The following is a 24,510-nucleotide window of genomic DNA, read 5'->3' as shown; positions in this document are numbered from 1 at the left end:
ACACATCGGTGGCTTTTCTCTTTCTCTGTGCCTCCCTCGAGTGGAGGTGTTCCCAGAGCCCCAGACCACATGGCTTCCGTGCATGGGTCTCAAACTTGATGCCCCAGGGGCCAAGCAAATAATTAAAGGGAAAGAAGCATCAGGTGGAGGAGCACCTGGGTGACTCAGTGGGTTAAGCATCTGCCTTCAGCTCAGGGCATGATCTCGGAGTCCTGGGACTGAGCCTGAACCCCGCTCCCTGCCCAGCGGGGAGCCTGCTTCTCCCTCTCCCTCTGCCCTTCCCCCACCCCCAGTGCTCTCTCTCAAATAAATACATTTAAAAAAATAAAAATAAAAAGAAGCATCAGGTGGAAAACAGCGGATGTGCTGGAGACTGTGGTGACTTGTGAGGTGGTATGTTTGTTTTGAGGCATTCAGAGACAGGTTTTTAAAACTACTCTTCCGGGGGGCGCCTGGGTGGTTCAGTCAGTTAAGCGTCTGCCTTCGAACCGGGTCATGATCCTGGGGTCCTGGGATCGAGCCCCGCATTGGGCTCCCTGCTCCGTGGGAAGCCTGCTTCTCCCTCTGCCTCTGCCCCTTCCCCTATTTGTGCGCTCTCTCTCTCTCTCTCAAATAAATAAATAAATAAATAAATAAATAAATAAATAAAATCTTTAAAAATAAAAAATAAAAATACCCTTCCATGCGAAAAAAAAAAAAAAAGGCCAGTGCACCCTCCCTGACTTTATGCACCCCCGCCCCACCACCGACGTTCCGCCTCCTTCCTCAGTTTCAGTTACCATCTACAACCAAGACTTATCAAACGCTGGACAGAAGTCCCAGAGTCAGGTCTGCAGCGACCCCTAGTTCCCTCCAAGTCCCCTGACACTTGAAGGCCTGGGCTGAGCTTGGCAACATTCCCCAGAACCGCTCGTCCTCCTGGATTCCCCATCTCGGGGGACAACCCCACTGTCCCCCAGGTCCCAGACCAGATGTCCGGGAGCCATCCTCCCCCCTCCTACTCCCCTCTTACTCCTCAAATCCAGCAGTCCCCAAGCTCCTGTCCCCATCCCCATCCTGTGTCCCCCCAGCAGTAGCCTGGCTCAGGCCTCTTCCCCTCCCACCCAGACCCTAAGCCCAGCCTCCTCCATGGCTTCCCGAACTTCTGTTCATCCTCACACAACTCCCAGGAACTCTTTCCACACCCAGAGCTGATCCTGCCCCTCCCGCTGCTCCCCAGCACCCCGGGACAAGGTCCGGGCCCCTGAGGCCCAGCAAAGTCTGCCCCACCCTCCTCCACGGAGGCCTCCTGCACCTTGAGCTTTGCACATGTTCTTCTCAGCCTTTGAATCCATGCTCAACTGTCAAACTCCAGCGCATCCTTCAAATGCCACCTCACTGGCCCCTCCTCCTCCAGTAGCCACCAGTGACACCCTGTGTCCCCTCCCCAGCCTTAGGCTGGCAGGGGCCCGGCTGCCTGTCTTTCAGAGGCCCCATCTCTCTGCCTTAGTCCTCTTCCCGCCAGACCAGAGGTCCCCAAACTGCCTTGGCCACACTCCCCATCAGTAAAAGGGCTTAGAGCACTCCCCCCCAATAATGCCCATCTGTTTATTTAGACATCATCGCAGGCCTTACCGCACAGATATGTTCCCAGCACACACTCACTAAGTTACGAATGTTGACATTTCCCAGGCCCCAAAGATCGTCTTAAAAACAACTTCAAAGCCAGAGTCCACTGGAGAGACCGTCCCTGAAGGCCGGAGCTCCTCAAGGTAGGCAAACAGCCCACAGGACGCATGCACGTGTCCCTGGCCACCGAGCCCAAGCACAGGGCCTGCGCGCAACCCTCCAGCGATGACTGCACGCATTTGCCAGCGCCAACCATGTGCTGGGCCCCATTCCAGAAGTATCGCAAGCAGGTACTTGTTTAAATCCTCACAATAAATGCCCACTCAGGAAGGAGGGCCTGTCTTTATGTCCAGGTGACAGATGAGGCCCAGAGAGGTGAAATGATTTACCCAAAGCCACACAGCACCTGTCCCGGGTGACATTTGAACCCTGGCAGGGCCTGTGCTCCTGATAATTATGCTCTCTCGGGAGCGCTGAATGAAGGCTTCTTGGATGTACGAATGAAGGAAGGAATGAATGAATGAATGAAACAGTCAAAAAATTAAAAGAAAGTGAGGCAAGAAGACGCAGAGAAGAGACACAGGAAAGGAAAGAAACAGAACCAAGCCCCGGGCTTTAACACTGATCCTGACCGAAGGGAAACTGGAAGAATCTGCACGGACCCAAACCTCCCCCGAGGGAGAGCGCCACCAGGGCACGCCCTTGGAAGTGTCCGCAGTGACAGGCAGGAACAGGGGGGGGGGGACGAAGGTGGGCGGGTCAGCGGGCCCGGGGCTCAGGGAACGCTCCGGGGTCGATTCAGGGGCGAGCTCCTCACCCGCCTCTGTGGGGTCAACGATGAATGTCGTGCACGTCTTCTTCTGAAGATCTTGGGGATCCAGCTCTGGGGACGGGAACCAAGGGGGTGGGAGGGCTCCAGCTCAGTCCTATCGGACACGGCAGGTCACCCACCCCGCAGCCTTCCCCAGACCCAGGAGTCAGGACCCCAGGGTCCTTCCTCAGTCCACTGGCAGACTCCCCTAGCCCCTCCCATCTGTCCCCAGGACCCAGGAGTTCAGGGCCCCCCAACCTCCGGGACCTCCCACCCCGACCCCTTCCTTCGTCTGACCCAAGAATCTGGGTCTCCAGCGCCCTCCGCTCTGGGAACCAGGAGGCCAAGCCCGGGAGTCCGGCCGCGGTACCTGCTCCTTCTCCGGACCCACCATACTGCCGCAGCCGCCGCAAGCAAGCCGGCTCCACACTTCCTCCACCAGCCGATTCCAGACCCGCCCAGGACAAACCGGATCCGCCACTTCCCAGCCGGGGCGGGGCAAGGCTGGGAGGCGGGAGTCTTGTGGACGCGTAGAGCGAGGGCGGAGCAAGGGCCAGACGGGAAGGCCAGCAGGAACCCGGAGGGGGACAGAACCCAGAAGAGGAGACAGAGATCCAGAGAAGGGAGGGGACAGAAACCCAGAAAAGGGGTGTCAGAGACCAGAGAGAGAAGAGACAGCGATCCAGAGAAGGATGGACAAGAGACTGAGAGAGGGACAAGAAACCAGAGAGGGGTGCAGGAACCCAGAAAGGGATGTCAGAGACCAGAGAGAGAAACAGAGATCCAGAGAGAGGGGGCAGAGACTCAAGATGGAATCCAGAGATAGGGAGGGTACATTAATCCACGGGGATGGGGCACAAAAACTTAGGTAGGGGCAGAAAAATCAGAAGAGGGGTGAACAGAGATGGGAGGTACACTGACTCAGAGAGAGAGAGAAAAAGAGTTGGGTGGAGAGCAGGCGCTCAGAGTGACGGGAAGATAGTAGAATCCTGTGGTTGGGAAACAGTGTGGGTGACAGAAATGAGAGAGGAGACCCATAAAGAGGTTGGGGACCCAAAGGGCCACGGCCATAGTGATAGGGTGAGGAGTGGGAGATAGTGACCCCACAGACAGGCAGGGCCACGTGTCTCCCGCCAGCTCTGACAGGGACAGCTGCAGCCTAGCTGGGTAACCTGAGCCCCCACCCCCCCTCGCTGTATTTATAGCCCTGGCCTGGCCTGGTCTCCTGCCCTTGGCTCTGAGTTCCAGGGACAGGAGGTCATAGGTGCGTGTGCTGGAGCGAGTTCCTTCCGCCCCTGCCCAGGGCCTCCATATTGTCATCCACTCTCTCAGCAAAGGCTCCCATTCTGGCCAGAAAGTCCCCAGAATCAATTCCCAATCTTTCCATGGCAGGGGTCTCTCTCTCGGACGGGTCCCTCCGGCCTCCACAGGTGCCTTAGGCTCCCCCAACTTGGCCCACTGAAAGTCTAGCCATTATCTTTGCAGCTGTCAAACATGAACTTGTTGGCAGTACCAAGTCAAGTCCTTGGCCCCCACTGCTGGCCAAGTTGAGACCCCCTTCACCTACCCCTTCCCCAGCTGGGAGGGGAGGAACAGGAGGGAGGGCAGGCGAGGAACTGACCCAGAATAACTCAGGGCTGAAAGTAAATTTAGCCACAGAGAGGGGAGGAGAGAGACCCTATTGGCTGGGAGGTGGGGAGGGAGGGCCAGAGAGGGGTGAGGGGGCTCCTGAGACTGCCTCAGAGGGGTGTCCAGCAGTGAGGGCCAGAGGAAGGCAGACAGGCAGAGGCAGCCCGGAGACACAGCAAAGGAAAGACACAGGCAGAAAGAACCAGAAGGACCCAAGAGGGGCAAGGACCCAACACTCATCCACATAGCTGCGGAGGCAGCTGGAGCCACCCCTGGGAGAGACTCTGCTGCCTGTCCTTCCCCATGGGCCACCGTGGGCCTGGCTGCACACTTCTGTCCTCTGGGCTGCCGTGGCCAGCCCTCCTCCCCCGCCATGACCCAGCAGCTGAGAGGGGGCCGGGCCGGGCCCCAGCAACTGGAACAACAATGCAGGAGTTGTGGGGCCCTCAGAGGAGGCGTGTCAGGTGAGTTTGGCCACCCCATGCACAGCCACAGAGGCCATGGAGATGAGCGAAGATGTCTCGGGGGAATACAGTCACGGACTCGGAGACCACAGGTACCAAGACCACGAGGCCAGAGAAGAGAATATCCCGATGAGGAGGTCTTCACAGACCATGCTCGGCAGGCCCATGGGCACAGGGGCCACGGACTGAATGTGGATGATTCAGCGAGCACGAGGCACCACTTCCCCAGCCACAGAAGCCACGGCCATCAGGACGAGGATGAGGATGAAGAGGAAGTGGAGTCAGCAAAGTATCACCACCATATCACGGCAGTACATGGAGGCCACGGAGAAGAGGACGATGAAGATGAGGAAGAAGGGGTGGTCTCCACAGAGTATGGACACCAGGCCCGCAGGCACCAAGGCCATGGGAGGGAAGAGGATGAAGATGCCTCAGATGAATATCCCCATCATGTCCCCAGCCACAGACACCGAGGCCACGGAGAAGAAGGTGATGATGATGATGATGATGATGATGATGATGATGTCTCCACTGAGTATGGACACCGGGCCACAGGCACCAAGGCCACAGGAGGGAAGAGGATGAAGAAGCCTCAGATGAATATTCCCATCATGTCCCCAGCCACGCAGACAGAAGGCCCGGAGGAAGAAAGGTGATGATGATGATGATGTCATCTCCACTGAGTATGGACACCACGCCCACAGGCACCCAGGCCACGGGAAAGAAGAGGATGAAGACGTCTCAGATGAACACGGTCATCATCTCCCCAGTCATGAACACGCAGCCACAGAGAAGATGAGGAAGAGGATATGTCCACTGATACGGACACCAGACCCACACGCACCGAGGCCACGGGAAGGAAGAGGATGAAGATGTCTCAGATGAACACCGTCATCATATCCCCAGTCACGGACACCGAGGCCATGGAGACGAAGAAGATGAGGATGAGGATGTGTCCACCGACATTGGCACCAGATTCCCAGACATACTCACAGCCTTGGAGATGAGGAGGAAGAAGAAGAGGAGATCACAGTCAAGTTCAGCCACCATGTTGAAGCTCCCAACACCCAGGCCCCAAGAGCACTGAGGAGGAGGACTTTCCAGATGACTATAAATCAGCAGTCCCTGGCCATCACCACCATGGAGTCCCTAAGGATGACGATGAGGACATCTCTGACAGGCTTGGCCACCAGGCTCCCAGTCACAGGCAACAAGGCCACCAAGATGAAGGGATTGGCCACATCGAAGATGAGATTAGCCCCCAGCCCCCAGAACACATGGGGGTCAAGGATAGAAGCCATTTGAGGGACAGGGATTCTGAGGAGGAAGAGGAAAAGGAGGAGGACCAGAGCTCCCATGAGAAGATGATGAAAGTTCAGAACGTGGAGAAGAAGGCACCCACCATGGCAGCCGGGACCAAGAGGATGAAGAAGATGAGGAGGAAGGTCACAGCCTCAGCCTGAGCCAGGAGGAGGGAGGAGGAAGAGAGAGGAGAGAGCGAGGAAGAGGGAGGGCTGAGATTCAGGCCCCACTGAGCCAAGACCACCAGGAGGGGAAGAGGAGGAGGAAGAGGAGCTCCCTTCACCATCATCCTAACCCACAGGCTGGGAGGGAGGTGACTGGAGGTGGCTCAGTGAGGAGCAGAGTGGTGAGGACAAGGACACGGGTAGTGACCTGGCCAGGTGGGGGCAGGGAGGAGTAGAGTCAGCCCGCTTCACAGCTGCTCTCCTGTCCCCACAGATCTGCAGGGTGTCAGAGTGCGGGAACTACCAGCCTGGGTCCCTGTGTGGCTACTGCTCTTTCTGCAATGTGAGTGCCCAGCCCAGGTCCATCCTCAGGCTGTCCCTGGAATTTGTCCCCAGCCTCTAAGGTGCCTAGGGACAGCTCTGAGCAAAGGAGGGGCAAGGGCGGTGCCAGGTGAAGAGAAAGAGACTGGGGGAGGGGCATGTAGGGGGCAGACTGGAGGCCAGGAAGCTGGGGAGGAGGCTGGGGCAATGGTCAGGAGGGAGTGAGGCCTGAGCTGTACCTGCAGATATGGGGATGGAGGGAGAGTCTATGGCAGAGTTGGGGGCAGGTGGAATGGGGCTGGGGCCTGGCAGGCTGTGGGGAGAATAGGGAGAAGGCATGAAGAGAGTAGCGGGGATGTGGTGTCACCTTGCAAGAGGGGGAGCGAGGGGAGCTGCTGAGCTCAGTGTGGAGGTAATGAGTGTGGGGAGTTGGGGAAATGTCCGGGGGTAGGGTGGAGGACTGGGGCGGCTCCCAAGCGGTATCCCAAACTAGCATCCTCCGTTTCCCAGAGATGCACTGAATGTGAGAACTGTCACTGTGGAGGAGAACATGGGGAGGCACTGCGACCAGTGCCAGGTGACACTTTCCCCGGACCCAGGTTCCACCAGGGCCCCAGGTCGGCCGGGGCCCTCGGCACCCACAGTCCCAAATCCTGCCTCTGCCCTCACTGACCCAACCCTCCATCCCTGGTGCACCCTTGATTCCACACTCGATCCCGCCTCTGACCTTAACCTCCGACTCAGGCCCCTGTCCGGCACCCGCCCCCATCCCGGCTCAGCCCGGACCCTGCCTTACACTTGTCTCTCCCCGGCCCCGCCCCAGCACTGCAGTTCTGCTCCTCTGCCCACTGGTCAGACGGTCTGCACTCCAGGTGAGGGGGTGGGCGGAGCCCGCCAGGCACACTCCGTGGAGGCGGAGCCAAATCCGACAGGCGGCCCGGGAGGTTGGGGGCGTGGCTAGGTGCGGAAGGCGTGGCCAAGGCTGGGAGTCTACGGTGGGGTGGGGCGCGCGGAGGGCAGGACCCGGACCGAGGGGGGGTGGGGCTAGATGCTGGAGCTTACTTAGTAGGCAAGGGGGTGGAAGGTTGAAGGTGGGTCTAGAAACGAACGGGCGGGGCCAAAGCAGGCAGATTTAGAAGAAAAGGGGCTTCTGGAGAATGGGAACATCAGGAGCAAGGAGAGAGCCAGGGCCTTGAAGGAGTCCCAGTAGAAGGAATTCAATTTAGGGAAAGAATTAGGTAAAGGGAGGGCGGAGCTAGTCCTGATTCCGGATTCGGTGAATCAGTGGCCCCCTAATTTCGACCGTGGTGTACCCCCTCAAGCCTCCATCTTTTCTCCCACAGGAAGCTACGTCGACTATTTCTCCTCCTCTGTACCAGTAAGTGTGTGGAGGGGGGCAGTTTAAGGAGCCCTGTTTAGAGGCGAGTCCCGCTGATTGGACGACCCTGGGACTCCATTCCCTGTGGATCAAATGGGCAGGTTAACATGTCCCTCTAAGCGCCTGGGGTGAGCTTCGGACCTTGGGCTGTCTAACCTGCGTCCTCCTCTCCAGAGCCCTGGCGGACATTCAAAACTGCGGAACCCTGACAAGCGGTGCGGCTGCCGCGCAGAGTACCTCTCGAGCCCTCCCACCCCTTTCACGAGCCATATTTATTGAATCGCATTATGAACAAGAATGCCCCCGAAACCTCATTGTCAGGCGTGGGGTCTGGATTCTCGGGGCACCAGGGAACGCGCGGTGGGGACTGGGGACTTGGGCTCATGGGTCTGAGGGAGGAGTGGTCTGGCCTCCTGGGTTCCTGAGGTCGAGTTTTCCTAAGGTCCTGACAAATAAATCAGTCAACACGGGAGCTTTTTGAAACAGTTCTCTTTACCCGTGATCACTGAGTGACGCCTGGGGCAGGAGAGGCCGACCAAGAGTCTCGGGCGAGGGCTCCCCACCGTCCCTCCCCCACGCCACGTCGCCCAGTGGCATCGTGGAAAGGGATTCTCCCATGCAAACCCCGGAGCCGGAGGGAACGGGGAGCTAAGTCTGCACTCCCTACCCCTGGGGCACGGACACGCACAGCACGGGGGCGGAGAGGCCCCGGGACACGAGACACTGGGGAGGAAGAGGGGACTCGCGCCACAGCTGACCCCAGGCACCGGCGACCTGACGCGGCGGGGCGGGGCTGAGTGGCACATGGGGCGAGGCTTGTAGCAGCGAGTCCCCCTCCCGCCTTTCGGACGAAGAAGGAAGACTTGGGCCCCAGCGCTGGGGAGGAGAAAGGGGAGCGAGGCAGCCTCTCCTAGCATGCGGCCCGGGAGGGAAGCCCCGCTCCTTCCCGCGGGAAAGGGCACCCATCTCCCATCGGAAGCTGACCAATAAATTACAAAGTAGAGAAAACAGGCGGAAGTTTGGGGCGGGATTTCTTCCTGCCCTCTTCGTTCCCCTCTCAGTCCGGTTCGTGTGGTTTGGTCAGGCCCAGTCCTTTTGTGAGGCGGACGCACACTCCCGTTCGTCTGTACAGATGGTCCAGTCCGCGGCGCAGCTCCCCCCGCCACTCTCCCCGGCGAGACCATACTCTGGGCAGGAGGGGAACGCCCAGCCTCTGGAAGATTCTTCCATCCGAGTGAGGTCACCTGCATTGACGCCGGGGCAGTACGTGGAGCAGTGAAGATCCATTGTGCCGCCCCGAACCCCCAAGATCGCCCAGTACAGTCCTCACCTGGAGGCCTACATTAGCAGGAATAGGTCCGGACCGAAACGCCGTCTGCCCGCGAACTCCCAGAAGTCTGGCCTAGAGGGAGAGCGAGGCAGTGGTTTGGTCTGGTGCGCGCGTGTCTCTCCCCCACCCCACCCCCACACACAGCAGGTTTCTCTGATCCTCAATCCCAAGCATCCTCTCTTGGATTTCCCGGAAATGACAACGAACGCCTGGCTCCACGCCGGTTTTCCTTCCCTTCCGCAGCCTTGGATTCATCTACGGCGCCCCAGGTGACAGTGGGCGAACTGCATTTCCCCACTTTGGAAGGGCGGGATTAGCCCATTACACACCCGGCGGAGGAGTTGGCATACTGAGCAATCATTCGTCATGGGTCGGGGAGAAAGGACTAGAGCCACTTCAGAACCTGGAGGGAGAGCTTCTGGAATGTAGAGTTGGTCCTTCCCACCCCGAGCAAGGGGGAGGAGGGCTGTAGCATGGGGAGCCGCCCACCTTCGGGCTGCAGCTTGCGGAGAGGGAGCCCTGGAGATCCCAGGGCCCCCGCTGCCGCCGAACGGAAAGGTTGGGGGCAACATCTCCAGCTGAGGTGGGTTACGCCTCGGAGGTCCTTCTCTCGAAACATCTTCCGCCAGGATGGCAGCGAGCGCTGAAGGACTTGGCGCTGTCCTAGGTACAGGTGCCGGGCAGACGATGAGCCACCAGGGCCGTTCTGACTCAGCCCCTCCCTTTGACTCCACACCCTCTCGGGTTTCAGCTCCCCTTTAACTTGCCCTGCCCTAGTCCCGCCTCCGCAACCTCCCGCCGCCAAAGCCCAGCCCCACTTCTTCAGCTCAGATCCTGCAGTTGCCGCTGGGAGCTGAGCCTCAGGGCTGCCACTGCGCCCACCTCGTCCAGCCGCCTGTCTGTGCCCAAGGAGGAGGGTTGCTGAATTCCTTCTCCAGGAGCTGCCGGGCCTGGGGACGAGAGGTGGAAGAAGGGTGGCGGCGTGCAGGCTGCGAGGTGGGGGTCCCAGCGTGCCCGGCCGAGCGGCAGCTCACCTGCGCATTCTGAGTGGGGATCTGCAGGAGCAAGGCCAGGTCGGAGTAGTCGAAGGTCTCGTCAGGGCGAGCAGCGCCCGTGCACCCGCTCTCCGTGAGGTTCGTGGCGAATTCCTTCAGTCCCAGCCCGGATACCCAACCTTGACCCGCTCATTGGACCACACCATCACGTCTGGGACAGAAAGGACTCTCAGCTGCCAGCCGGTCCAGATTTAGCCCACATGTCACCTCCATTTCCTCTTCCTGGCCACCCCTTGCTGGCTCCACCCCTCGCAAAAGGCCCGTGCTCCGCCTCCTCTCCCCTCCCTTAATCATAGCTCCTCCCCACCTGCCCCAAACTCCTCCACCTGGCGGGGGCTGGGGAGGCTCTTCTCCTACTCACCTCGGATCTGGGTCTGACTCTCTTCCCGCCTCCGCTCCAAGTCCTTCCGGTCATAGTTGAGCCGTTTCAGGCACATGATCCCATAATGCAGACTCACCCTGAGCAGTAGGGGAAGTGGGGTCACAGATGAGCCTTCACAACTCCAATGGCTACTGCTCCTTCCCTCCCCATTGGCTGTGGTCTTCTGGGAAAGGTTGGGGGAGTTGTTCCACTGGGTCAGTGGTTTGGACTGCCGACATTCCCAGGAGCTGGGGTATTTTCAACAGGCAGTTCTTACTGGATAACCTGGACAGGAGTGCGGGGTCCAACGAGAGGCCAAGCTGTCCTGAGGATTTGAGACTTTTCCTAGTGGACCATCTTATTGGTGGAAGGGACACAGAGTCAGGATTGCCTGAGAATCCGGGCTAAAGGGCCAAAGATAGTCAGGGCGTCCCATCACCAGTCCCATTGGCCAAAGACTCTCTAGGACTGAGGCTTCCCCTTGGACTGTCCCCAGTGGCCAGGCAGCCCCCACCTGTGGAAGCTGTCCACCATCTTGAGTTGCCCCAGGAGCTCCTTCTTGTTAAGGTGATCTAACATCCGGGCATCCACCAGCGACTCCATGAAGTAGCTGCGGTACTGGGAGCAGCCCCAGGCTGGAGCACCAGTCGTTCCCCACCCACTCGTGGTTCATGTCACCATATGCCAGGATCTGGGGCCATGGGCAGGTGGGGAGCGTCAGGCCCTCAGCCCCTTCCCATGTATGTATGGTACACTCCAACCCCTGACCCAGGTTGTTCTCCACCCCACCTTAGGACAATGGTCAATCTGCTCGGGACAATGGACCAATCCAGGGTCTCCTACTCCTTCATAATAACAGAATAGACCCTTGTCTGCTCAAAGTGTGGTCCTTGGACCCAGCAGCACCATCACCTGTGCACCTGCCGGAACTGTAGAAGGTCGGCCCCACCCCAGGCTACTGAATCAGAAGCTGCATTGCCACCAGATCCTCGGTACCGGAACAGTAAGGGGTGACAGGCACTAGTCTAGTCCCAGCTCAGAACAATGGATCAGTCCAACATGGCTACTCCCAAGCCCGGACAAGCGGTTCTTCCAATGTAGCTCTCCCCACAATAAACGATAATGCGGATCCATCCGCCACTCTTGCACTGGCCAAAAATACTGATCTAATGCTATCTGGCCCGCGGCCAATATTCTGGATCAGCTCAAAGTCGTCACTCCCTTTAGCATAAGGAAACAATCCCCACCTCCACACCTCCCTACCCCGGGACTGGAAACGGAAGCCCCAGTCACCGGGTTCTCGTCTACCTCAGGGGTCATGCCTCTCCTTCTTGCAGAAGCAAGCCAGCTCCTCCTCCTCCCCAACTTCTCAGCCTCACCTGCCGCCCTCCCAGTATGCTTACCCCTTTGCTCCAGTCCACTGGAACAGTCCCACTTCCCTCAGTCAGAGAGAAAAGGCCTCCCCCTAGTTACAGCAGTGGGACAGCCCCTGGAGCCCCTACGCCCAAGGAGAATGGAATGGCCGTGCCCCACGCTAACAATGGACTAGTCAGGCTTTTCACCGACCCACCAAGCCACAATCGAGACAGTCCAGAGCCGGAAACCGCGCGGCCCCCCAGCGGCAATGATGGAACCCTCCGGCGAGGGGCGGGGCGGGGAAGGAGGGGCGTGCATGCAGCGTGCAGAGCCTGTTCATGCGCCCACGTCCTCCCCGCGCCCCCTACCTGCTCCCAGCTGATCTCCTTGGTCTCCTGACCCGTTGGGAGAGGGGAAGAAGGGGAGGGGTGGAGTTAAGAAGGGGCAGGCGGAGGGAGGGCGGGAGGGACAGCAGACGGACGAACAGCCAGAGATTCGCCTCCCCACCCCCTCCCAGGGAGAGTTAGTGCCACCCCCAAGGCCGCCGGCGAGGTCACTCACAGGCTTGGTCGTGGCCGTAAGGGACTCCATCTCCGTGTGTCATCCACGTTTCCTGTGGACTGAGGGGCGAGGGGTGTTATGAGAGGTGAGAGGAGAAGGCTTCTGGATAGGGAGGGTGTTCCCAGAGCCCAGGCCAGGTCCATTTATATACATTCTGCTTTCTGCCTCAGAAAGGCCAGTCACTGCTCGGGCCAGGCGGTGAAAGAACAGCATGTCATTTATTGAGCACCTGCAGTGTACCAGGCAAAAGGACATGGGCTTTGAGGTCGGGCAAGTTTTCAGGCTTGAATTGGGGTCCTGCCTGGGTATTTTGCTGTGTGACCCCAGGCACAACACTATCCACTCTCTGACCTCACACAGATGTATGGACAGAGTGACGGCTCAGAATGAGGTGGCAGACACAGCACTGGGACAAAAGAGGGGGTATTCGCATTGAGCACCTGCTCCACACAACCCCGAGTTAGGACTTCGTACATTGATTCAGACACTTCCGAAGCTCTTCATGCGCGCCAGGCCGAGTGCAGGGTGCGGATACATGAGGGAAATTTGAAAATAGACGGAAGAGATAAAACTGACAATAATGGTCACATTCTTCGGTATAAGGCGGCGGTAGAAGCGAGAATGTTCTTAGTGTTAGAAGATGCTGATGAAGTAATTTTGCCGGACTAACCAGAATGATGTCCACAAATTACACTGGGGGTCTCAGATACACACACACACACACACACACACACAGAGGCAGAAGCACAAGTCGGGCAAGGGATTAACAATTGCTGAATTGGGCATGGCACAAAGAAGTTTCGGCAGGGAACAAAAGGATAAATTATTAGAAGGCCATAAATAACACTGTGGGGGGAAAATTGGGTGTTAAGGTGCTGGGAGTGATGGGGCGAGGACTGGTTGTTGAGTTAGGCAGGCTTCTTGGAGGCGGTGTCATTTGAGCTCAGACAGGGGAGAAGTGCTCTGAGGAAGGGGGAGGGCGGCACGAGCCAAGGAGCCGAGTCAGAGGTGGCTGATGGGAGTGGAGGGGCTCATCAAGGACTTTGTAAGGAACCATCATGAATCTGGATTTTCTCCCGGATGGGTTCTGTCTGTGTAAGACAGATAGAGGTAGGGCGGAGGCAGGGAGACCTGAGAAGGGACTCCCCCACCCCACGCCCCAGATAATCCAATCCAGGTGAGACACAAGGGGAAAGGGTCTTGAGGAAGGAGCTGGAGTGAGCGGAGGCAGGATTGCTAGTCTGGGAGGCAAGAGGGGGCCCTGAGGCGAACAGGGCTGGGATTGGCCTGAGGGCCGCTCACCGTGCGGGAGGAGGCGGGCGCTGGGCGACGTGGCGAGACACTCTCCTGGATGGCGAGGCGCAGCGAGCCGTTGCAGCGGGTTGCTGATGCCAATCTCCCGCTGGATCTCCGTGTGCCGACAGGGGGCCATGATGGCACCGCTCTTGGCATTTGCCCCGGCAGGCGGCCACATACCATGCAAGACGCCACTACCACAGCTGGACAGAAGGAGGGAGGCGGGAGAGAGGGAAGGAAGACGCACACACGGAGAGACACTGGAGACTTATCCGGGGAGACACCGGAAAACAGGAGAGAGAGCAGAAAAGAAAGGGGAGAGAGGGAGAGACGGAGGAGTGGGAAAGTTAGCGGTGAGAAGCGATAGAGATGGGGCAAGGCAACAAGGCGAGAGGGGAGTCAGAGGGAGACACGGGGAATAAAGAGGGGGCAGAGGGGGTGCGCCAGAGTCATCGGGAAAAGGGATGGGGGGAGAGAGAAGCAAAAGACATTGGGAGAGAGAACACGGGAAGCCCCAGGGACGTGGGAAGAAATGGGGAATAGACAACAGAGAGATGCGAAGAGGGCAAAACATCAGACACAGGGAACCCCATAGAATGAGAGAAGATGTGGGGGAGAGAGAAGCAAAAGACATTGGGAAAGAGACACGGGAAGCCCCAGAGACGTGGGAAGAAATGTGGGGAATGACAAAAACAGAGATGGGGAGAGGGGCAAAATATCAGACACAGGGGAACCCCATAGAATGAGAGAGAGATGTGGGAAGACACGGAGACGGGAGAGCAGCACCGAGGGCGCATGGCCAGAGGCACAGGGATGGGGGGACAAGGAGGAGGAAGCTGTTTGGATCAACAGGAAGGCTGACCTCTCCGGGTGCCTCATCCCCTCCTCCCACCCCACTCTGGGCTAGGAGGAGGATGCTGGGGGCACCAGTGACCCTTAGTGGCAAGGCTGTCACAGGAGTTGGGATCAGAGTCAGGGCAATTCTGGGCCCCAGTACCTCCAGCCAGGAGACCACGGTGGGCCCATCCCAGCAGCAAGGGCAGGCCCTGGCGGCAGGCCTCTTCCGGGATTGGTGCCTGGGGACAGAGGCCTAGTAGGGCAGGAGCTCTCAGGGGCAGAGAGACCACCCAGCCATCCTGGATGGGCGCTTTCCCACAAAGCCCCTCCGAAGCACGGTTTGTCTTTCGGTAAGACACTTCATGAATTTGCCTGGCATCCTGGCGCTAGCCATCCGATCTTCTCTGGATCGTTCAGTGTTAATATATGGGCTGCCAAACTGAGCCCCCCAAAGCACTTTTATGAAAACAGAAAACTTGGAAGAAGGTTTAAAAAAAAAGGAAATTTCTGTAAGTATGGCCTCCCCCAGCCCACCCTATACACACACTCACTTCCTCTTGTTCCTTCGGTCCTTGTCTCCTGGGCCCGTCACGCTGCCCCAGGGTCCGTGGCCAGTGTCTCGTCCGATGGTGTTCCTGCTGAAGGCAGGAGGGCCAAGTTTGGAGGTCTCAAGTAGGAAGGAGACTCTCTGATGTGCTGGCTGCTGAGAAGGAGGCCAGGGAAGCGGAGGCGAGGATTGATAAAGCCAAACGGGAACCAGTTTCACCTGCCAGGCCGGGTGGAGACATCCCAGAACAGGGCTGGGTTCCCTGGGCGCTGGCCTCGGTAGGAGTGGCAGTGGACGCTAGAACTCTTTAACCACTGGCTCCGGGAGGGAGAGAGAGAGAGGCGGGCGTATTCCCTGATTTGTGGTGTTTGCCAATTTCCATTGGTGTAAAGAATCCCACCAATTTCAGGCTACGATGTAATGTCAAGCAGCCCACAAAACTCCTGAATGAACTCTTGGCTTTCACAGGCCAGTACAAGCAGGCTGCAGCACCAACCGGCCTACTGGGTGGCTCTCTCTCTTTCTCTATTTAAAAAATGAGTAAATGCAATAATAAAATTCTTTTTAGCTCCCCACCTCCAGTCACCCAGGCAGGCCTCAGAGTGCCCTGTCCTGTCCCTCTTCCTTCCTCTCCCACTGCCAAGTCCTGCCCCTTTCACATCCTATGAATTACCAAATGAATGAAGACTCAGAAGACGTCAAGTGAACTTGTGAAAAAGAAGAAGGAAGGAAGAGAGGAAGGAAAAGAAGGAAGAGAGGAAGGAGGGAGAGGGCTGGCATCAGTCCTCACCCAGAGAAGAGCTGTCCCGGCCTGGTGTCATTCCGCCCCTTCTCCTTCTTGCCAAAAGAGCGGCCCTATGGGCGACTTGATGCTCTTCTTCTTGGGGGCTTTGTGCAGGAATCTGGGGTGCCTTCACTGGGTGAACAGGACAGAGTGAGGAGCAGACCCCATCGGGGATGTTTCCTCTCCTCCCAAGTCCGTGTCCATTCCTGACACATCCTCCCAAGCAAACCCCTCCCCATCCTATCCATTGTCCCTGCTGACCTTCCCGTGAGGAGCCCCATCTTCCAGGGATCCTGCCTGCAGAGCCAAGGCCTGTGTCATTCTCTCAAGGCGAGCAGAGCGGGAGTGGGAGGTGGGGTGTCTCCTGGGATGGCTGGCCCTCCCCTGTGGAGCCAGCTTCCTCCTTGGGGACATGAGTTCGGGACAGAAAGGCAGAGAGGCTAAAATTGAATTGGAGAGGTCATGCCGGGGCTCTTCATTAGTTGGGATGCCTACTAGGGGTGTGTCTGGGATGCCTGGTTTGGGGTACCATTTCTGAAGGTAGCCTAGATCAGGTGGGGGTAAGTTGCAGAAACATAAAGGCAATGAATCGGCCTGGAGCTTGACCAGCGGTTTTTATGTATCCTAGCTTTTGGTGTCAGGGTAGGATCCTCTCAGACTCAAGGAAAGCTAATGAGTTACACATTCTGGAAGCCGGAAAACTGGATTTAAGGCAATAAAATAGGACTAATATGTCTTATTCCTCTTCAATGATGACAATTCTGAGAATCTAATATTAGAACTCTCAAATGTTATGTTTAGTCATGGGAACCTTAAAAAAAAAAAAAAAAAAAAACCCTGAAGAAACTTACTGCATAAAACAGGTAAAAGCAGGCCAAATTGAGATAAAGTACTAGTTAGGGTTCAGATACCCCAGGGCTCAGCTTCCTCCTTATGCACTTTAAGTTGAAACTTTTAGGGAAAAGTATAGAGTTGCTTTTGAGAAATCACTGGTGTGAGCGGTTATTGTTGCTGTTGGTTGGAGCCTGTCTTCCTTATCTCCACCAGACCACCCCACCAAAATGAGGAGACTTCAAACACTCACATTGTCTTTGTCGGTCTCTCACGAGGCAGGGGCTAGGGGGTGCCAGACGGCAAGTTGAGTGGCCAGAGCTGGGGAGGGGAGGGGCTCAAGGGAGAGGATAGTAAGGGAGGGGGGCAGTGAGCAGCTACTGCGGTGCGGCCCAGAGTGAGGTCAGGCCAAGAGCCAGACACCCAAGGCTCTTCTAGCTCTTCTGCCCTTTGTTCTAATCTCTGTCTCCTCTTGGATAAGCCTGAGGAGGGAAAGGGGACAGGACTGGGTGAGAGAACAGAGGCAAGCAATGGGAGACAGAGATCTGAGAGGATCCCAAGGCCCAGGAAGGCTGAGTGGGCCAGAAGAATTCTGAGGAAGGCATAATGAGGTTAGAGGGTCTTGGTGGATTCATGCTGGCCTCACTGCAGATTCAAGAAAGGAGTCAGGGGGTCATGAGAGGCTCAGAATCATGGGAGGGATGAGGGACAAGAGGAAGATCAGGGTCTGCATCAAGGCTTCCATGATGATAACCACATGGTCTCTATAAAATCATAAAAGATTACTATGGGAAAGAGGCCAATTCCAAGGAGGAAAGAAAGAGCAAGATCATAAGATTCTGGGGAGATAGGACTCTGAGGTCAACCCGAGGCATCTAGTAAGTTCGTGGGTCATCTGGTATGTAACCATGCCTCAACTCCAATGACTTTGGATGGAAAGTGGAGGTCATGTTCGGATATTTGCGAGGGGGCCCATGGAGAGTGTGTTGTTAAGAGAATTGCCAAGTAGGGCAATTTCTGGGAAATCAGGGTAGACTTTATGTCAGCGGGGGATTCTGATGATAAATGGAGGATTCTTGTTATATTAAGAGTCGAAATTTTGGTATCTTGAATTGAGGTTCTTGAAGTATTAGGGTGAGCCTCTTGGTGTTTGGGATTGGGGACCTTGTTTGTATGTGAGATTCTTGAGATAGTAAGGAGACTCTGGGTACTAGCTGTGTGAAGCCATGACATCTGGGTGTCACTGGAGGATTCTTGGTGTACGGCTTGAGAACTTGGGTATTTGGGAATGCAGCTTTTGGTGTATTGGGAAACGTGAATACTTGGTAAGAATAGATAGATATGAAGCACAGAGGAGACTTCTGGGTATATCCTGAGGATTCCTAGTTACTGGAGGGAAGTGTTGGGCTGGGGAATTCCTTGAGGATAGTAAGAGAGGAGATGTGCTAAGGCCTTCAGAGGGGTTACAGGGGTCAGCTCAGGCAGGGTGGAGAAGGACTGGGCTCGAGCGCCACTTGATCTCCTTGTTGATATGGTTCCAGCTGCTCCTGAAGCATGATGGCGGCGTCTGCACATCGGCCTGTCCACTGGGGGAGGAGCAGCTCAGCCCCAGAACATCCCTCAGCCTCCCTCGCTGAGCCATCCAGCTCCCCGCGGGCAGGGTAGGATGAACCCGCAGAGCAGACACGGCTCCCACTCCTGTCTCTGTGTGGGGATAAAAAGATGCTCAGGTGGGCAGGAGCTCTGGCGGTGCTGGGGCTTCCCTCACTACCTGACCTATTCCACTGTCCATGACCTTGCCCATATCTCGACAAGGACTGGCCTCACCTTGTGATCCAGCCCACATACTTTTCCCACTAGCTTTGTCTCTCTGACAGTCCTTCCTTTGACCAACTGTCACCAGGACTCTATCCCATCTCCTGATTCCACATTTCCCTGACCCAGGCCACTTGCTTTCTTCAACTTGCACCCCCATTCTAAGGATTCTACACTGTGCCCATCCCCCATTCACCACCCCTCTCCCCACTCATCATTCTGCTAAGGTTCTCACCAGGTAGGGATATCCACTGAAGAGACATCGGCAAGTGGAGAGAGTGCAGTTGCGGGAGAAAAAAATAGACAACATAAGTCCAAGAGACACCTGTTCCAGCCCAGCCCCTCCCAGAGCCCGCGCATGATGGCTCCATCTTCTACTGCTGCCCACCACCCCTGCTCAGTCCAGGCCCCGAAAAGTGGCTGCTGACCTTGGAGGGCTCATCCTGACCCCCGTGACTCAGCGACCCTCTTGCCTGCCCGGCCACTGCCAGGCCCATAGGGGTCCAGGTGGGCACTGCAGGTACAGGGTGCCTGGGAGTGCACTGGGCTCCAGGGCACTGCGAGGGGGGAGACCTGTGGGGCATGGAGAGGCAGTCAGAGACCCAGGGGCCAGGAAAAGGGCAGAGAGGTCAGGCGTCATGGGAAAAGGCCTGGGGGTCAGAGGACTGGGGAGGGGGATCTGAAGTCAGAAGTCAGAGGTCATGAAGTCAGGTATCAAAAATAACAGGAGTCAGCGGAAGCCTTGGGAGAATAGAGGGGAGTGGGGTGGGGGAAGACTTGGAGATCAGGAAGGGATGACCTTGGCTGAGGGGGCTCCTACCAGCAGGAGTGAGGCAGGACTAGGGTCACCTGAGTAGGAGGATGCGTGGCCTTCCCGCAGGCTGGTCGTCTCCATCTGCATCCGCTCCATCTCTGCCAGACTGCCCCTGAGTGGAGGGAGTGGAGGTATCAGGTCAGAATCCACCCCGTCTTGACAGAATAGCCCCTCTGGCCTGGCTGATGCCACCCCCAGCAATGCCTGCTCCACGTCCCTGGTCCTAGAGCCCCCAGGCCCTCTCCTCCGAGACCCTCCTTACCTTGTTGAGCAGACAGCTCATCCTGAAGCTTCTTCATGTTGGCAATCTCACGCCTCAGTGAATTCTGTAGAGGACAGGGGACGGTGAGGGGTGGAGCCTGGAGAGAGAACACGCCTGGGGCTGTAAGTGTCCAGAGATCTCAAAAGGCGGCCCCAGGGAATGAGGTGGGCAGGAATGGTGAGCTGGAGGGCATGAAGCGTGAGACCAAAGATGCATCTGAGGAGAATGCCTGGGAGCCCAGAACCCAGCATCCTGTGTAATGAAATTCGAACTTTGAGGGTCAGGATGCCTGGGTGGCTCAGTTGAGGTTTGAGCATCAACTTTTGGTTTAGGCTGGGGTCATGACCTCGGGAGTCGTGAAATCAAGCACACACACACCCCCACCCGCGCCCTCAACAGGGAGTCTGCTTGAGATTCTCTCCCTCTTCCTCCCTCTGCCCCTCCCCCTGCTCACACTCTCTGTCTAAAATTAATAAATAAATAGTCTTCAAAGTGTGAGGGTTCAAAGGGTGAGAAGCTTGAGGAAAAGCCAAGAACTCAGGGCATGGGTGCCCAGAATTCAGCTCTTGGGGTGTTTAGACCAGGTGAAAGAAAGGCCCCAGCAACAGTCAGAAGAAGCTTGAATTCAAATTCCGGATGCCCAGATTTGAGATCTCAGCTAACTGGTCTGGGGAAAGGTCACAGGGCTCCGGGATTTCCAGAAAAGCGGTCTGGGACTGCAGGTTACTGAAGTCGGGCTGGGGTGCACACCTTCTCCTCCAGCGCCCCATCGCTCTTTGATGCAGCTGTAAGCGTTCGTTGGATTTAAGCTCAAGCAATTTGTCCACGTCTCCGACAACCGCTTATTGTGGTCATACTTCATCTTCTCCCGCTGCCGGGCCTGCCCAAGGACAGCGGGACAGGGATCTCAAGCCCGCCTGGCCCGGAGTGCCGCCCCTGCCTGGGCTCCGCCCCCAACTCCCCTCACCCAAGCTCCGCCCCAGCTGAAAGCCCCACCCGCTCTGCAGTACGTCCGCCCCTCACCGCTGCAGCTCCTGGTTCTTCTCACCCCAACTGGGCCTCCAGCTGCCGAGAAGCCGCTCCTCAAAATTCCCATGGCGTTTACTCAGCCTAGCGGACAGGAAGCCAGGGCATCTGACTTTACCCCACTGGGAACCAGTCAGGCTCAGGCCGCCTCTTCTAAGGCTGGGCGCCCCGCCCAGCTCAGGCTCCTCCCGAGAGACTCCAGACCCTGCACCAGAATTCACGCCCTGTCCTTCCTCCCAGGGTCCCTTCTGGTCTCTTTCCCCTTAGCGTTCCGGGCCACCCGGTCAGTCAGGACTAGAGAACACCCCACAAACCCCCAGGCCCTGCCCCATTCACGTTCTCTCACTTTCCTAAGCCCCTGGCCGCCCCTTTCCCCCAGAATCCCAGCGGCAAGCCTCCTACCCCTCCCGGACTGAAGGCCCGGCGCATCCCTCTACCCGCACCCCCCCACACTCCCGCCCCAGGCCTCTCACTCATGTTGGCGCTGCCACGCGCTGGGCCGGTTGTGCCTCTATCTCGGGCAAGGTCTCCACTTCTGCAGAGTCTGCTGCAGCTTCTGCTTAGCGTCGTCCAGCGCCATTCCGCCAGCTGCCGGCTCTTCTCTTCACTCTGAGGAGGACAGAGGTGGGGGTGGGAGTGAGAGGAAGGAGAGCAGCTGAGTCACACAGGCCGCGGGCCTAACCAAATGCTCCCGGCCGTGCCCCCACCTGCCGGTACAGCGACTCCTTGCTGGCCAGCTCGTTCTCCAGCTTGTCGTTGGCATCGTGCAGGGACGTGGCCTCGCGCTGGGCACTCAGGTAGCGCTTCTCCAGGGTCGTGATCCGCTCCTCCATATCCTCCGCTGCGCAAGCGCCTGCAGGCGGCAAAAGGTCACGTGGACGCCAGTTCCCAGAAAGCCGGCGGGTAGTGTAGGCTTAGAACCCCCAGATCAGGCACCCCAGGGTAACCTGGGGAAATGGGAGTCTCCTGCTATCTGGGCGTCAGAATGGTGGAACCACACAGGGCCGAACTCCTCGGGAACAGCCAACCTTAGCACCCCGGCCACCTGAGAGTTAAAATGGTCGAGCACCACACCTCCCATGAGCTTCCTAGGAGATTGTGCTGTCTTAGACACTCCCCATATGGATGACCTTGGCCCACTCTCCTCAAAAATCCAGGCCTTAGGGGCACTTGGCTGGTTCAGTCAGTAGAGCATGTGACTCTTGATCTTGGGAGGTAGTGAGTGCAAACCCCACCCTGCGGGGAGAGTTGCACTTAAAAAGAATAATAACTACCTTTAAAAAAAATTCCAGTTATATGCAATGATGAATCACTAAATTCTACCTCTGAAGCTAGTAAAAAAGAGAAAGAAAGAGAGAAAGAAAAGAAGAAAGAAAGAAAGAAAGAAAGAAAATGAAAGAAAGAAGAAAGAAAGAGAAAGAAAGAAGGAAATCCAGGCCTTAGATTTTTGCAGCTTCTAGCACAGCTCAGGCTTAGAATCTGGAAACAGGAAGTGCCCTAGGGTCTCATGAAAACAAAAGTCCCTTTTCACATCGGAGGAAACATTTCCCAAGAGCCAGAGAGGAGGGTAGCACAGGCTCAGAAAACCTAAGGCAGGGCTCCAGGGTCTACTCAAAGGAAGAGAGACTTCAGCCTGAGGGGGTCCATGAGGTGGGGCCACACTTCCCAACAGGCCCCAGGGCCATCGGAAAGCAAAACCTGAGGTGAAAGTCCCAATGGATGATGAAAATAAAGTGCTCGCTCTTCTCATCCAGCTTCCAGAATCCATACCCTACATTTCCCAGCAGGTCGGGACATAGGAGTTAGGATCAAGGGGCTAAGCCGGGATGGGGTGAAATGCAGACAAGGGCGTCAACTTAGAAGCACAAGAGTGGGGTGCCTGGAATTTGCTCAGTTGGTTTAAGCATCCGCCTTGGGCTCATGTCGTGATCCCAGGGGTTGTGGGATAGAGCCATGCCTCCAGCTCGCTGTTTAGCAGGGAGCCTGCTTCTCCTCTTCCCTCTGCCCTTTCCCCAACCCCTCCCCCCGCTCATGATCTTTCTCAAATAAATAAATAAAATCTTAAAAAAAAAAAAAAAAAAAGCACAAGAGAATTTCCCAATGATAATATCCCTTGGACCAGGTATTGAACGCCTACCATGTGTGTGTCATGTGCCAACCCTCTGGTAAGGGTCTTAGAAATCCCATTCTACTGGTAAGCAAACTGAGGCTCAGAGAGGGAGAGTCCACACAGCTTGTGGGACCCGAATCAGGTTCCACCATTCATGAATTCTGTGACTTTGAGGGGGAAAGGAGGACGAGGGAGGGTTGGGGGAGGGGGAGGGACAGAGGGGCAGCCACCAGGGCTCGGCCTCACCTCCTTGAGGTCGCTGGGGAGCTTGGCGTTGGCTTCCTCGGCCTTACCCAGCTCGCGGTGGGCGGTGCCCAGCTCCTCCAGCTGGCTCATCTGGCGGCACAACACCGCCAGCGCTCCGCAGCGCTGGCACACCTCCGCACGCTGCCGCTGGGGCCTCCTCAGCTCTGCTGTGCGCCGGTTCGAATCCCGCCAGGACCAAGGCCATTGGCAAGGGGCTAGAGTGGGAACAGGGAGAGAAGAAGGGACAGAACCGGAGTGGGGAACACAGAGATACAGAGAGAAGAGCCACAAGGAGAAAGTTTATGGGGGAGGGAGAGATCAAGATCAGCCTGGAGAATTAGCAGAGTTAGCTAGCACTTGAATCAGAGGGTCCAAGGCCAATAAGGATCTACTTTGGACTTCCAGATGTCATAGGGTAGTGAGGATCATACCAAACATTAAAAGGACCATCACAAAGTTAGGGGGCTCAGTCGGGTCACAGAGGATGGGGATCCTTGAGCAAGGGAAGCGAAAAGGACTTCCACCTCTCACCTGCCCGTCCCCATCCTTTCCAGACTCCTCCAGCTGGCCCGACCGGGCGCCTAGACAGCTGCTCTCGAAGGCTCAGCGTCTGGGGGCAGAAACGGAGATCAGACCAGGAATTCCTAGGGCCCCCGGCTCTACTTCCCACTGGCACTGGGCCCTATTGGGGCCATCCCATCCCTGATCTGTCTTTAGACCCTGCGCCTTCATTGTATCTCTCCTTAGCCGCCCAGTGTGAAGAAGTCCACCCTTACTCTTCCCCTAGCCTCTAGCGGAGTATCCTCTATGGCCTTAACGTTCCCCATCCAATCATTTCCTCCATAGCCGGTTCTTTCCGCAGCCCCGAACCCACCCAATCAGCTCCACCCCATTGGTAGCTCCTTAGTCCCTCCTCCTTCTTGGCCACGCCCCACCTCCTGATTACTCCAGCTCCAGCTCCTCCTCTAGCACCGCCACCCGCTCCAATGCCATCCGCAGCCGCTCCGGACCTGGGGATGAGGGCAGGACTAGAGTAGAGATGGGGATCCGAGGCAAAATCTAGGACAGTTGCGGCCATGGGCCGAACACCCCTGGGACGGCCTGATAGAGGCGTTTGCATTAGCATTTCTCTACCCGTAATGGATGTATAGCTCCAACCAGTTACCAAAGGCAGCCCCACCCACCGGTAACCCCCAAAGGAATTCATTTTTCAACCAGTCAGGTCCCAGTCACAGGTCGCCCGTCCCAATCAATCTCAGATTCAACATTCTATTTCCCACTTAGGACATCCCCAGTATCACGGCCAGAATCTCTCCTATCAGTACAGCCCCAGGCCACAGGCTTAAGTTACCATCCAGGTTCCATCCGGGTCGCATACCTTCTCATCCAGGGCCTTGTGGTGCTCGAAGAGGGATTTTAGAGCCTTGGCTTGAGCACCTCCCACCTCGGGAAGAGACCCCACCCGGGGGACTGGGCCTAGCGCTTTTACCGCGGTCATGCGCAGTGACCTCCTGCGTGCCTGGACACCAGGCATTCCAGGTGTTCAAGGAGAAGCTACAGGGTGGTCACCGGGCCAAGGAAAAAGACAAAGGGGAAGAGAGG

The 24,510-nt window shown here is 57.0% G+C and overlaps 2 protein-coding genes and 1 pseudogene across 2 annotated transcripts in view; 1 reads left to right on the top strand and 2 right to left on the bottom strand.

Moving 5' to 3' along the window:
* TRPM4 (transient receptor potential cation channel subfamily M member 4) overlaps nucleotides 1–24,510 on the bottom strand; it is a 59,260-nt gene that overhangs the window by 33,067 nt on the left and 1,683 nt on the right. The gene's annotated exons all lie outside the window — the stretch shown is intronic.
* On the top strand, nucleotides 4,549–8,956 carry LOC121103382 (annotated as a pseudogene).
* LOC103657116 (liprin-alpha-3) overlaps nucleotides 8,888–24,510 on the bottom strand; it is a 15,901-nt gene continuing 278 nt past the window's right edge. Inside the window, 50 exon segments of the mRNA XM_040633071.1 lie at nucleotides 8,888–9,079; nucleotides 9,497–9,641; nucleotides 9,644–9,670; nucleotides 9,890–9,924; nucleotides 9,927–9,957; nucleotides 10,042–10,184; nucleotides 10,187–10,213; nucleotides 10,424–10,521; nucleotides 10,938–11,047; nucleotides 11,049–11,114; nucleotides 12,148–12,174; nucleotides 12,341–12,384; nucleotides 12,387–12,399; nucleotides 13,643–13,706; nucleotides 13,708–13,796; nucleotides 13,798–13,839; nucleotides 14,634–14,673; nucleotides 14,675–14,712; nucleotides 15,021–15,073; nucleotides 15,076–15,111; nucleotides 15,811–15,839; nucleotides 15,841–15,875; nucleotides 15,877–15,936; nucleotides 16,066–16,145; nucleotides 16,148–16,192; nucleotides 16,195–16,220; nucleotides 16,891–16,975; nucleotides 16,978–17,117; nucleotides 18,150–18,229; nucleotides 18,231–18,333; nucleotides 18,585–18,611; nucleotides 18,908–19,007; nucleotides 19,291–19,370; nucleotides 19,541–19,590; nucleotides 20,277–20,296; nucleotides 20,299–20,352; nucleotides 20,355–20,406; nucleotides 20,537–20,636; nucleotides 21,036–21,084; nucleotides 21,087–21,126; nucleotides 21,129–21,161; nucleotides 21,260–21,393; nucleotides 21,396–21,405; nucleotides 22,909–23,096; nucleotides 23,099–23,123; nucleotides 23,440–23,484; nucleotides 23,486–23,552; nucleotides 23,855–23,918; nucleotides 24,283–24,421; nucleotides 24,424–24,462. Coding sequence (XP_040489005.1) covers nucleotides 9,021–9,079; nucleotides 9,497–9,641; nucleotides 9,644–9,670; nucleotides 9,890–9,924; nucleotides 9,927–9,957; nucleotides 10,042–10,184; nucleotides 10,187–10,213; nucleotides 10,424–10,521; nucleotides 10,938–11,047; nucleotides 11,049–11,114; nucleotides 12,148–12,174; nucleotides 12,341–12,384; nucleotides 12,387–12,399; nucleotides 13,643–13,706; nucleotides 13,708–13,796; nucleotides 13,798–13,839; nucleotides 14,634–14,673; nucleotides 14,675–14,712; nucleotides 15,021–15,073; nucleotides 15,076–15,111; nucleotides 15,811–15,839; nucleotides 15,841–15,875; nucleotides 15,877–15,936; nucleotides 16,066–16,145; nucleotides 16,148–16,192; nucleotides 16,195–16,220; nucleotides 16,891–16,975; nucleotides 16,978–17,117; nucleotides 18,150–18,229; nucleotides 18,231–18,333; nucleotides 18,585–18,611; nucleotides 18,908–19,007; nucleotides 19,291–19,370; nucleotides 19,541–19,590; nucleotides 20,277–20,296; nucleotides 20,299–20,352; nucleotides 20,355–20,406; nucleotides 20,537–20,636; nucleotides 21,036–21,084; nucleotides 21,087–21,126; nucleotides 21,129–21,161; nucleotides 21,260–21,393; nucleotides 21,396–21,405; nucleotides 22,909–23,096; nucleotides 23,099–23,123; nucleotides 23,440–23,484; nucleotides 23,486–23,552; nucleotides 23,855–23,918; nucleotides 24,283–24,421; nucleotides 24,424–24,462 — 3,186 coding nt within the window. The 3' untranslated portion in view covers nucleotides 8,888–9,020.

The sequence above is a fragment of the Ursus maritimus genome, unplaced genomic scaffold (assembly GCF_017311325.1).
Source record: "Ursus maritimus isolate PB19 unplaced genomic scaffold, ASM1731132v1 scaffold_19, whole genome shotgun sequence".
In the NCBI taxonomy this organism is placed as follows: domain Eukaryota; kingdom Metazoa; phylum Chordata; class Mammalia; order Carnivora; family Ursidae; genus Ursus; species Ursus maritimus.
This window is presented reverse-complemented; position numbering and strand designations above follow the sequence as displayed.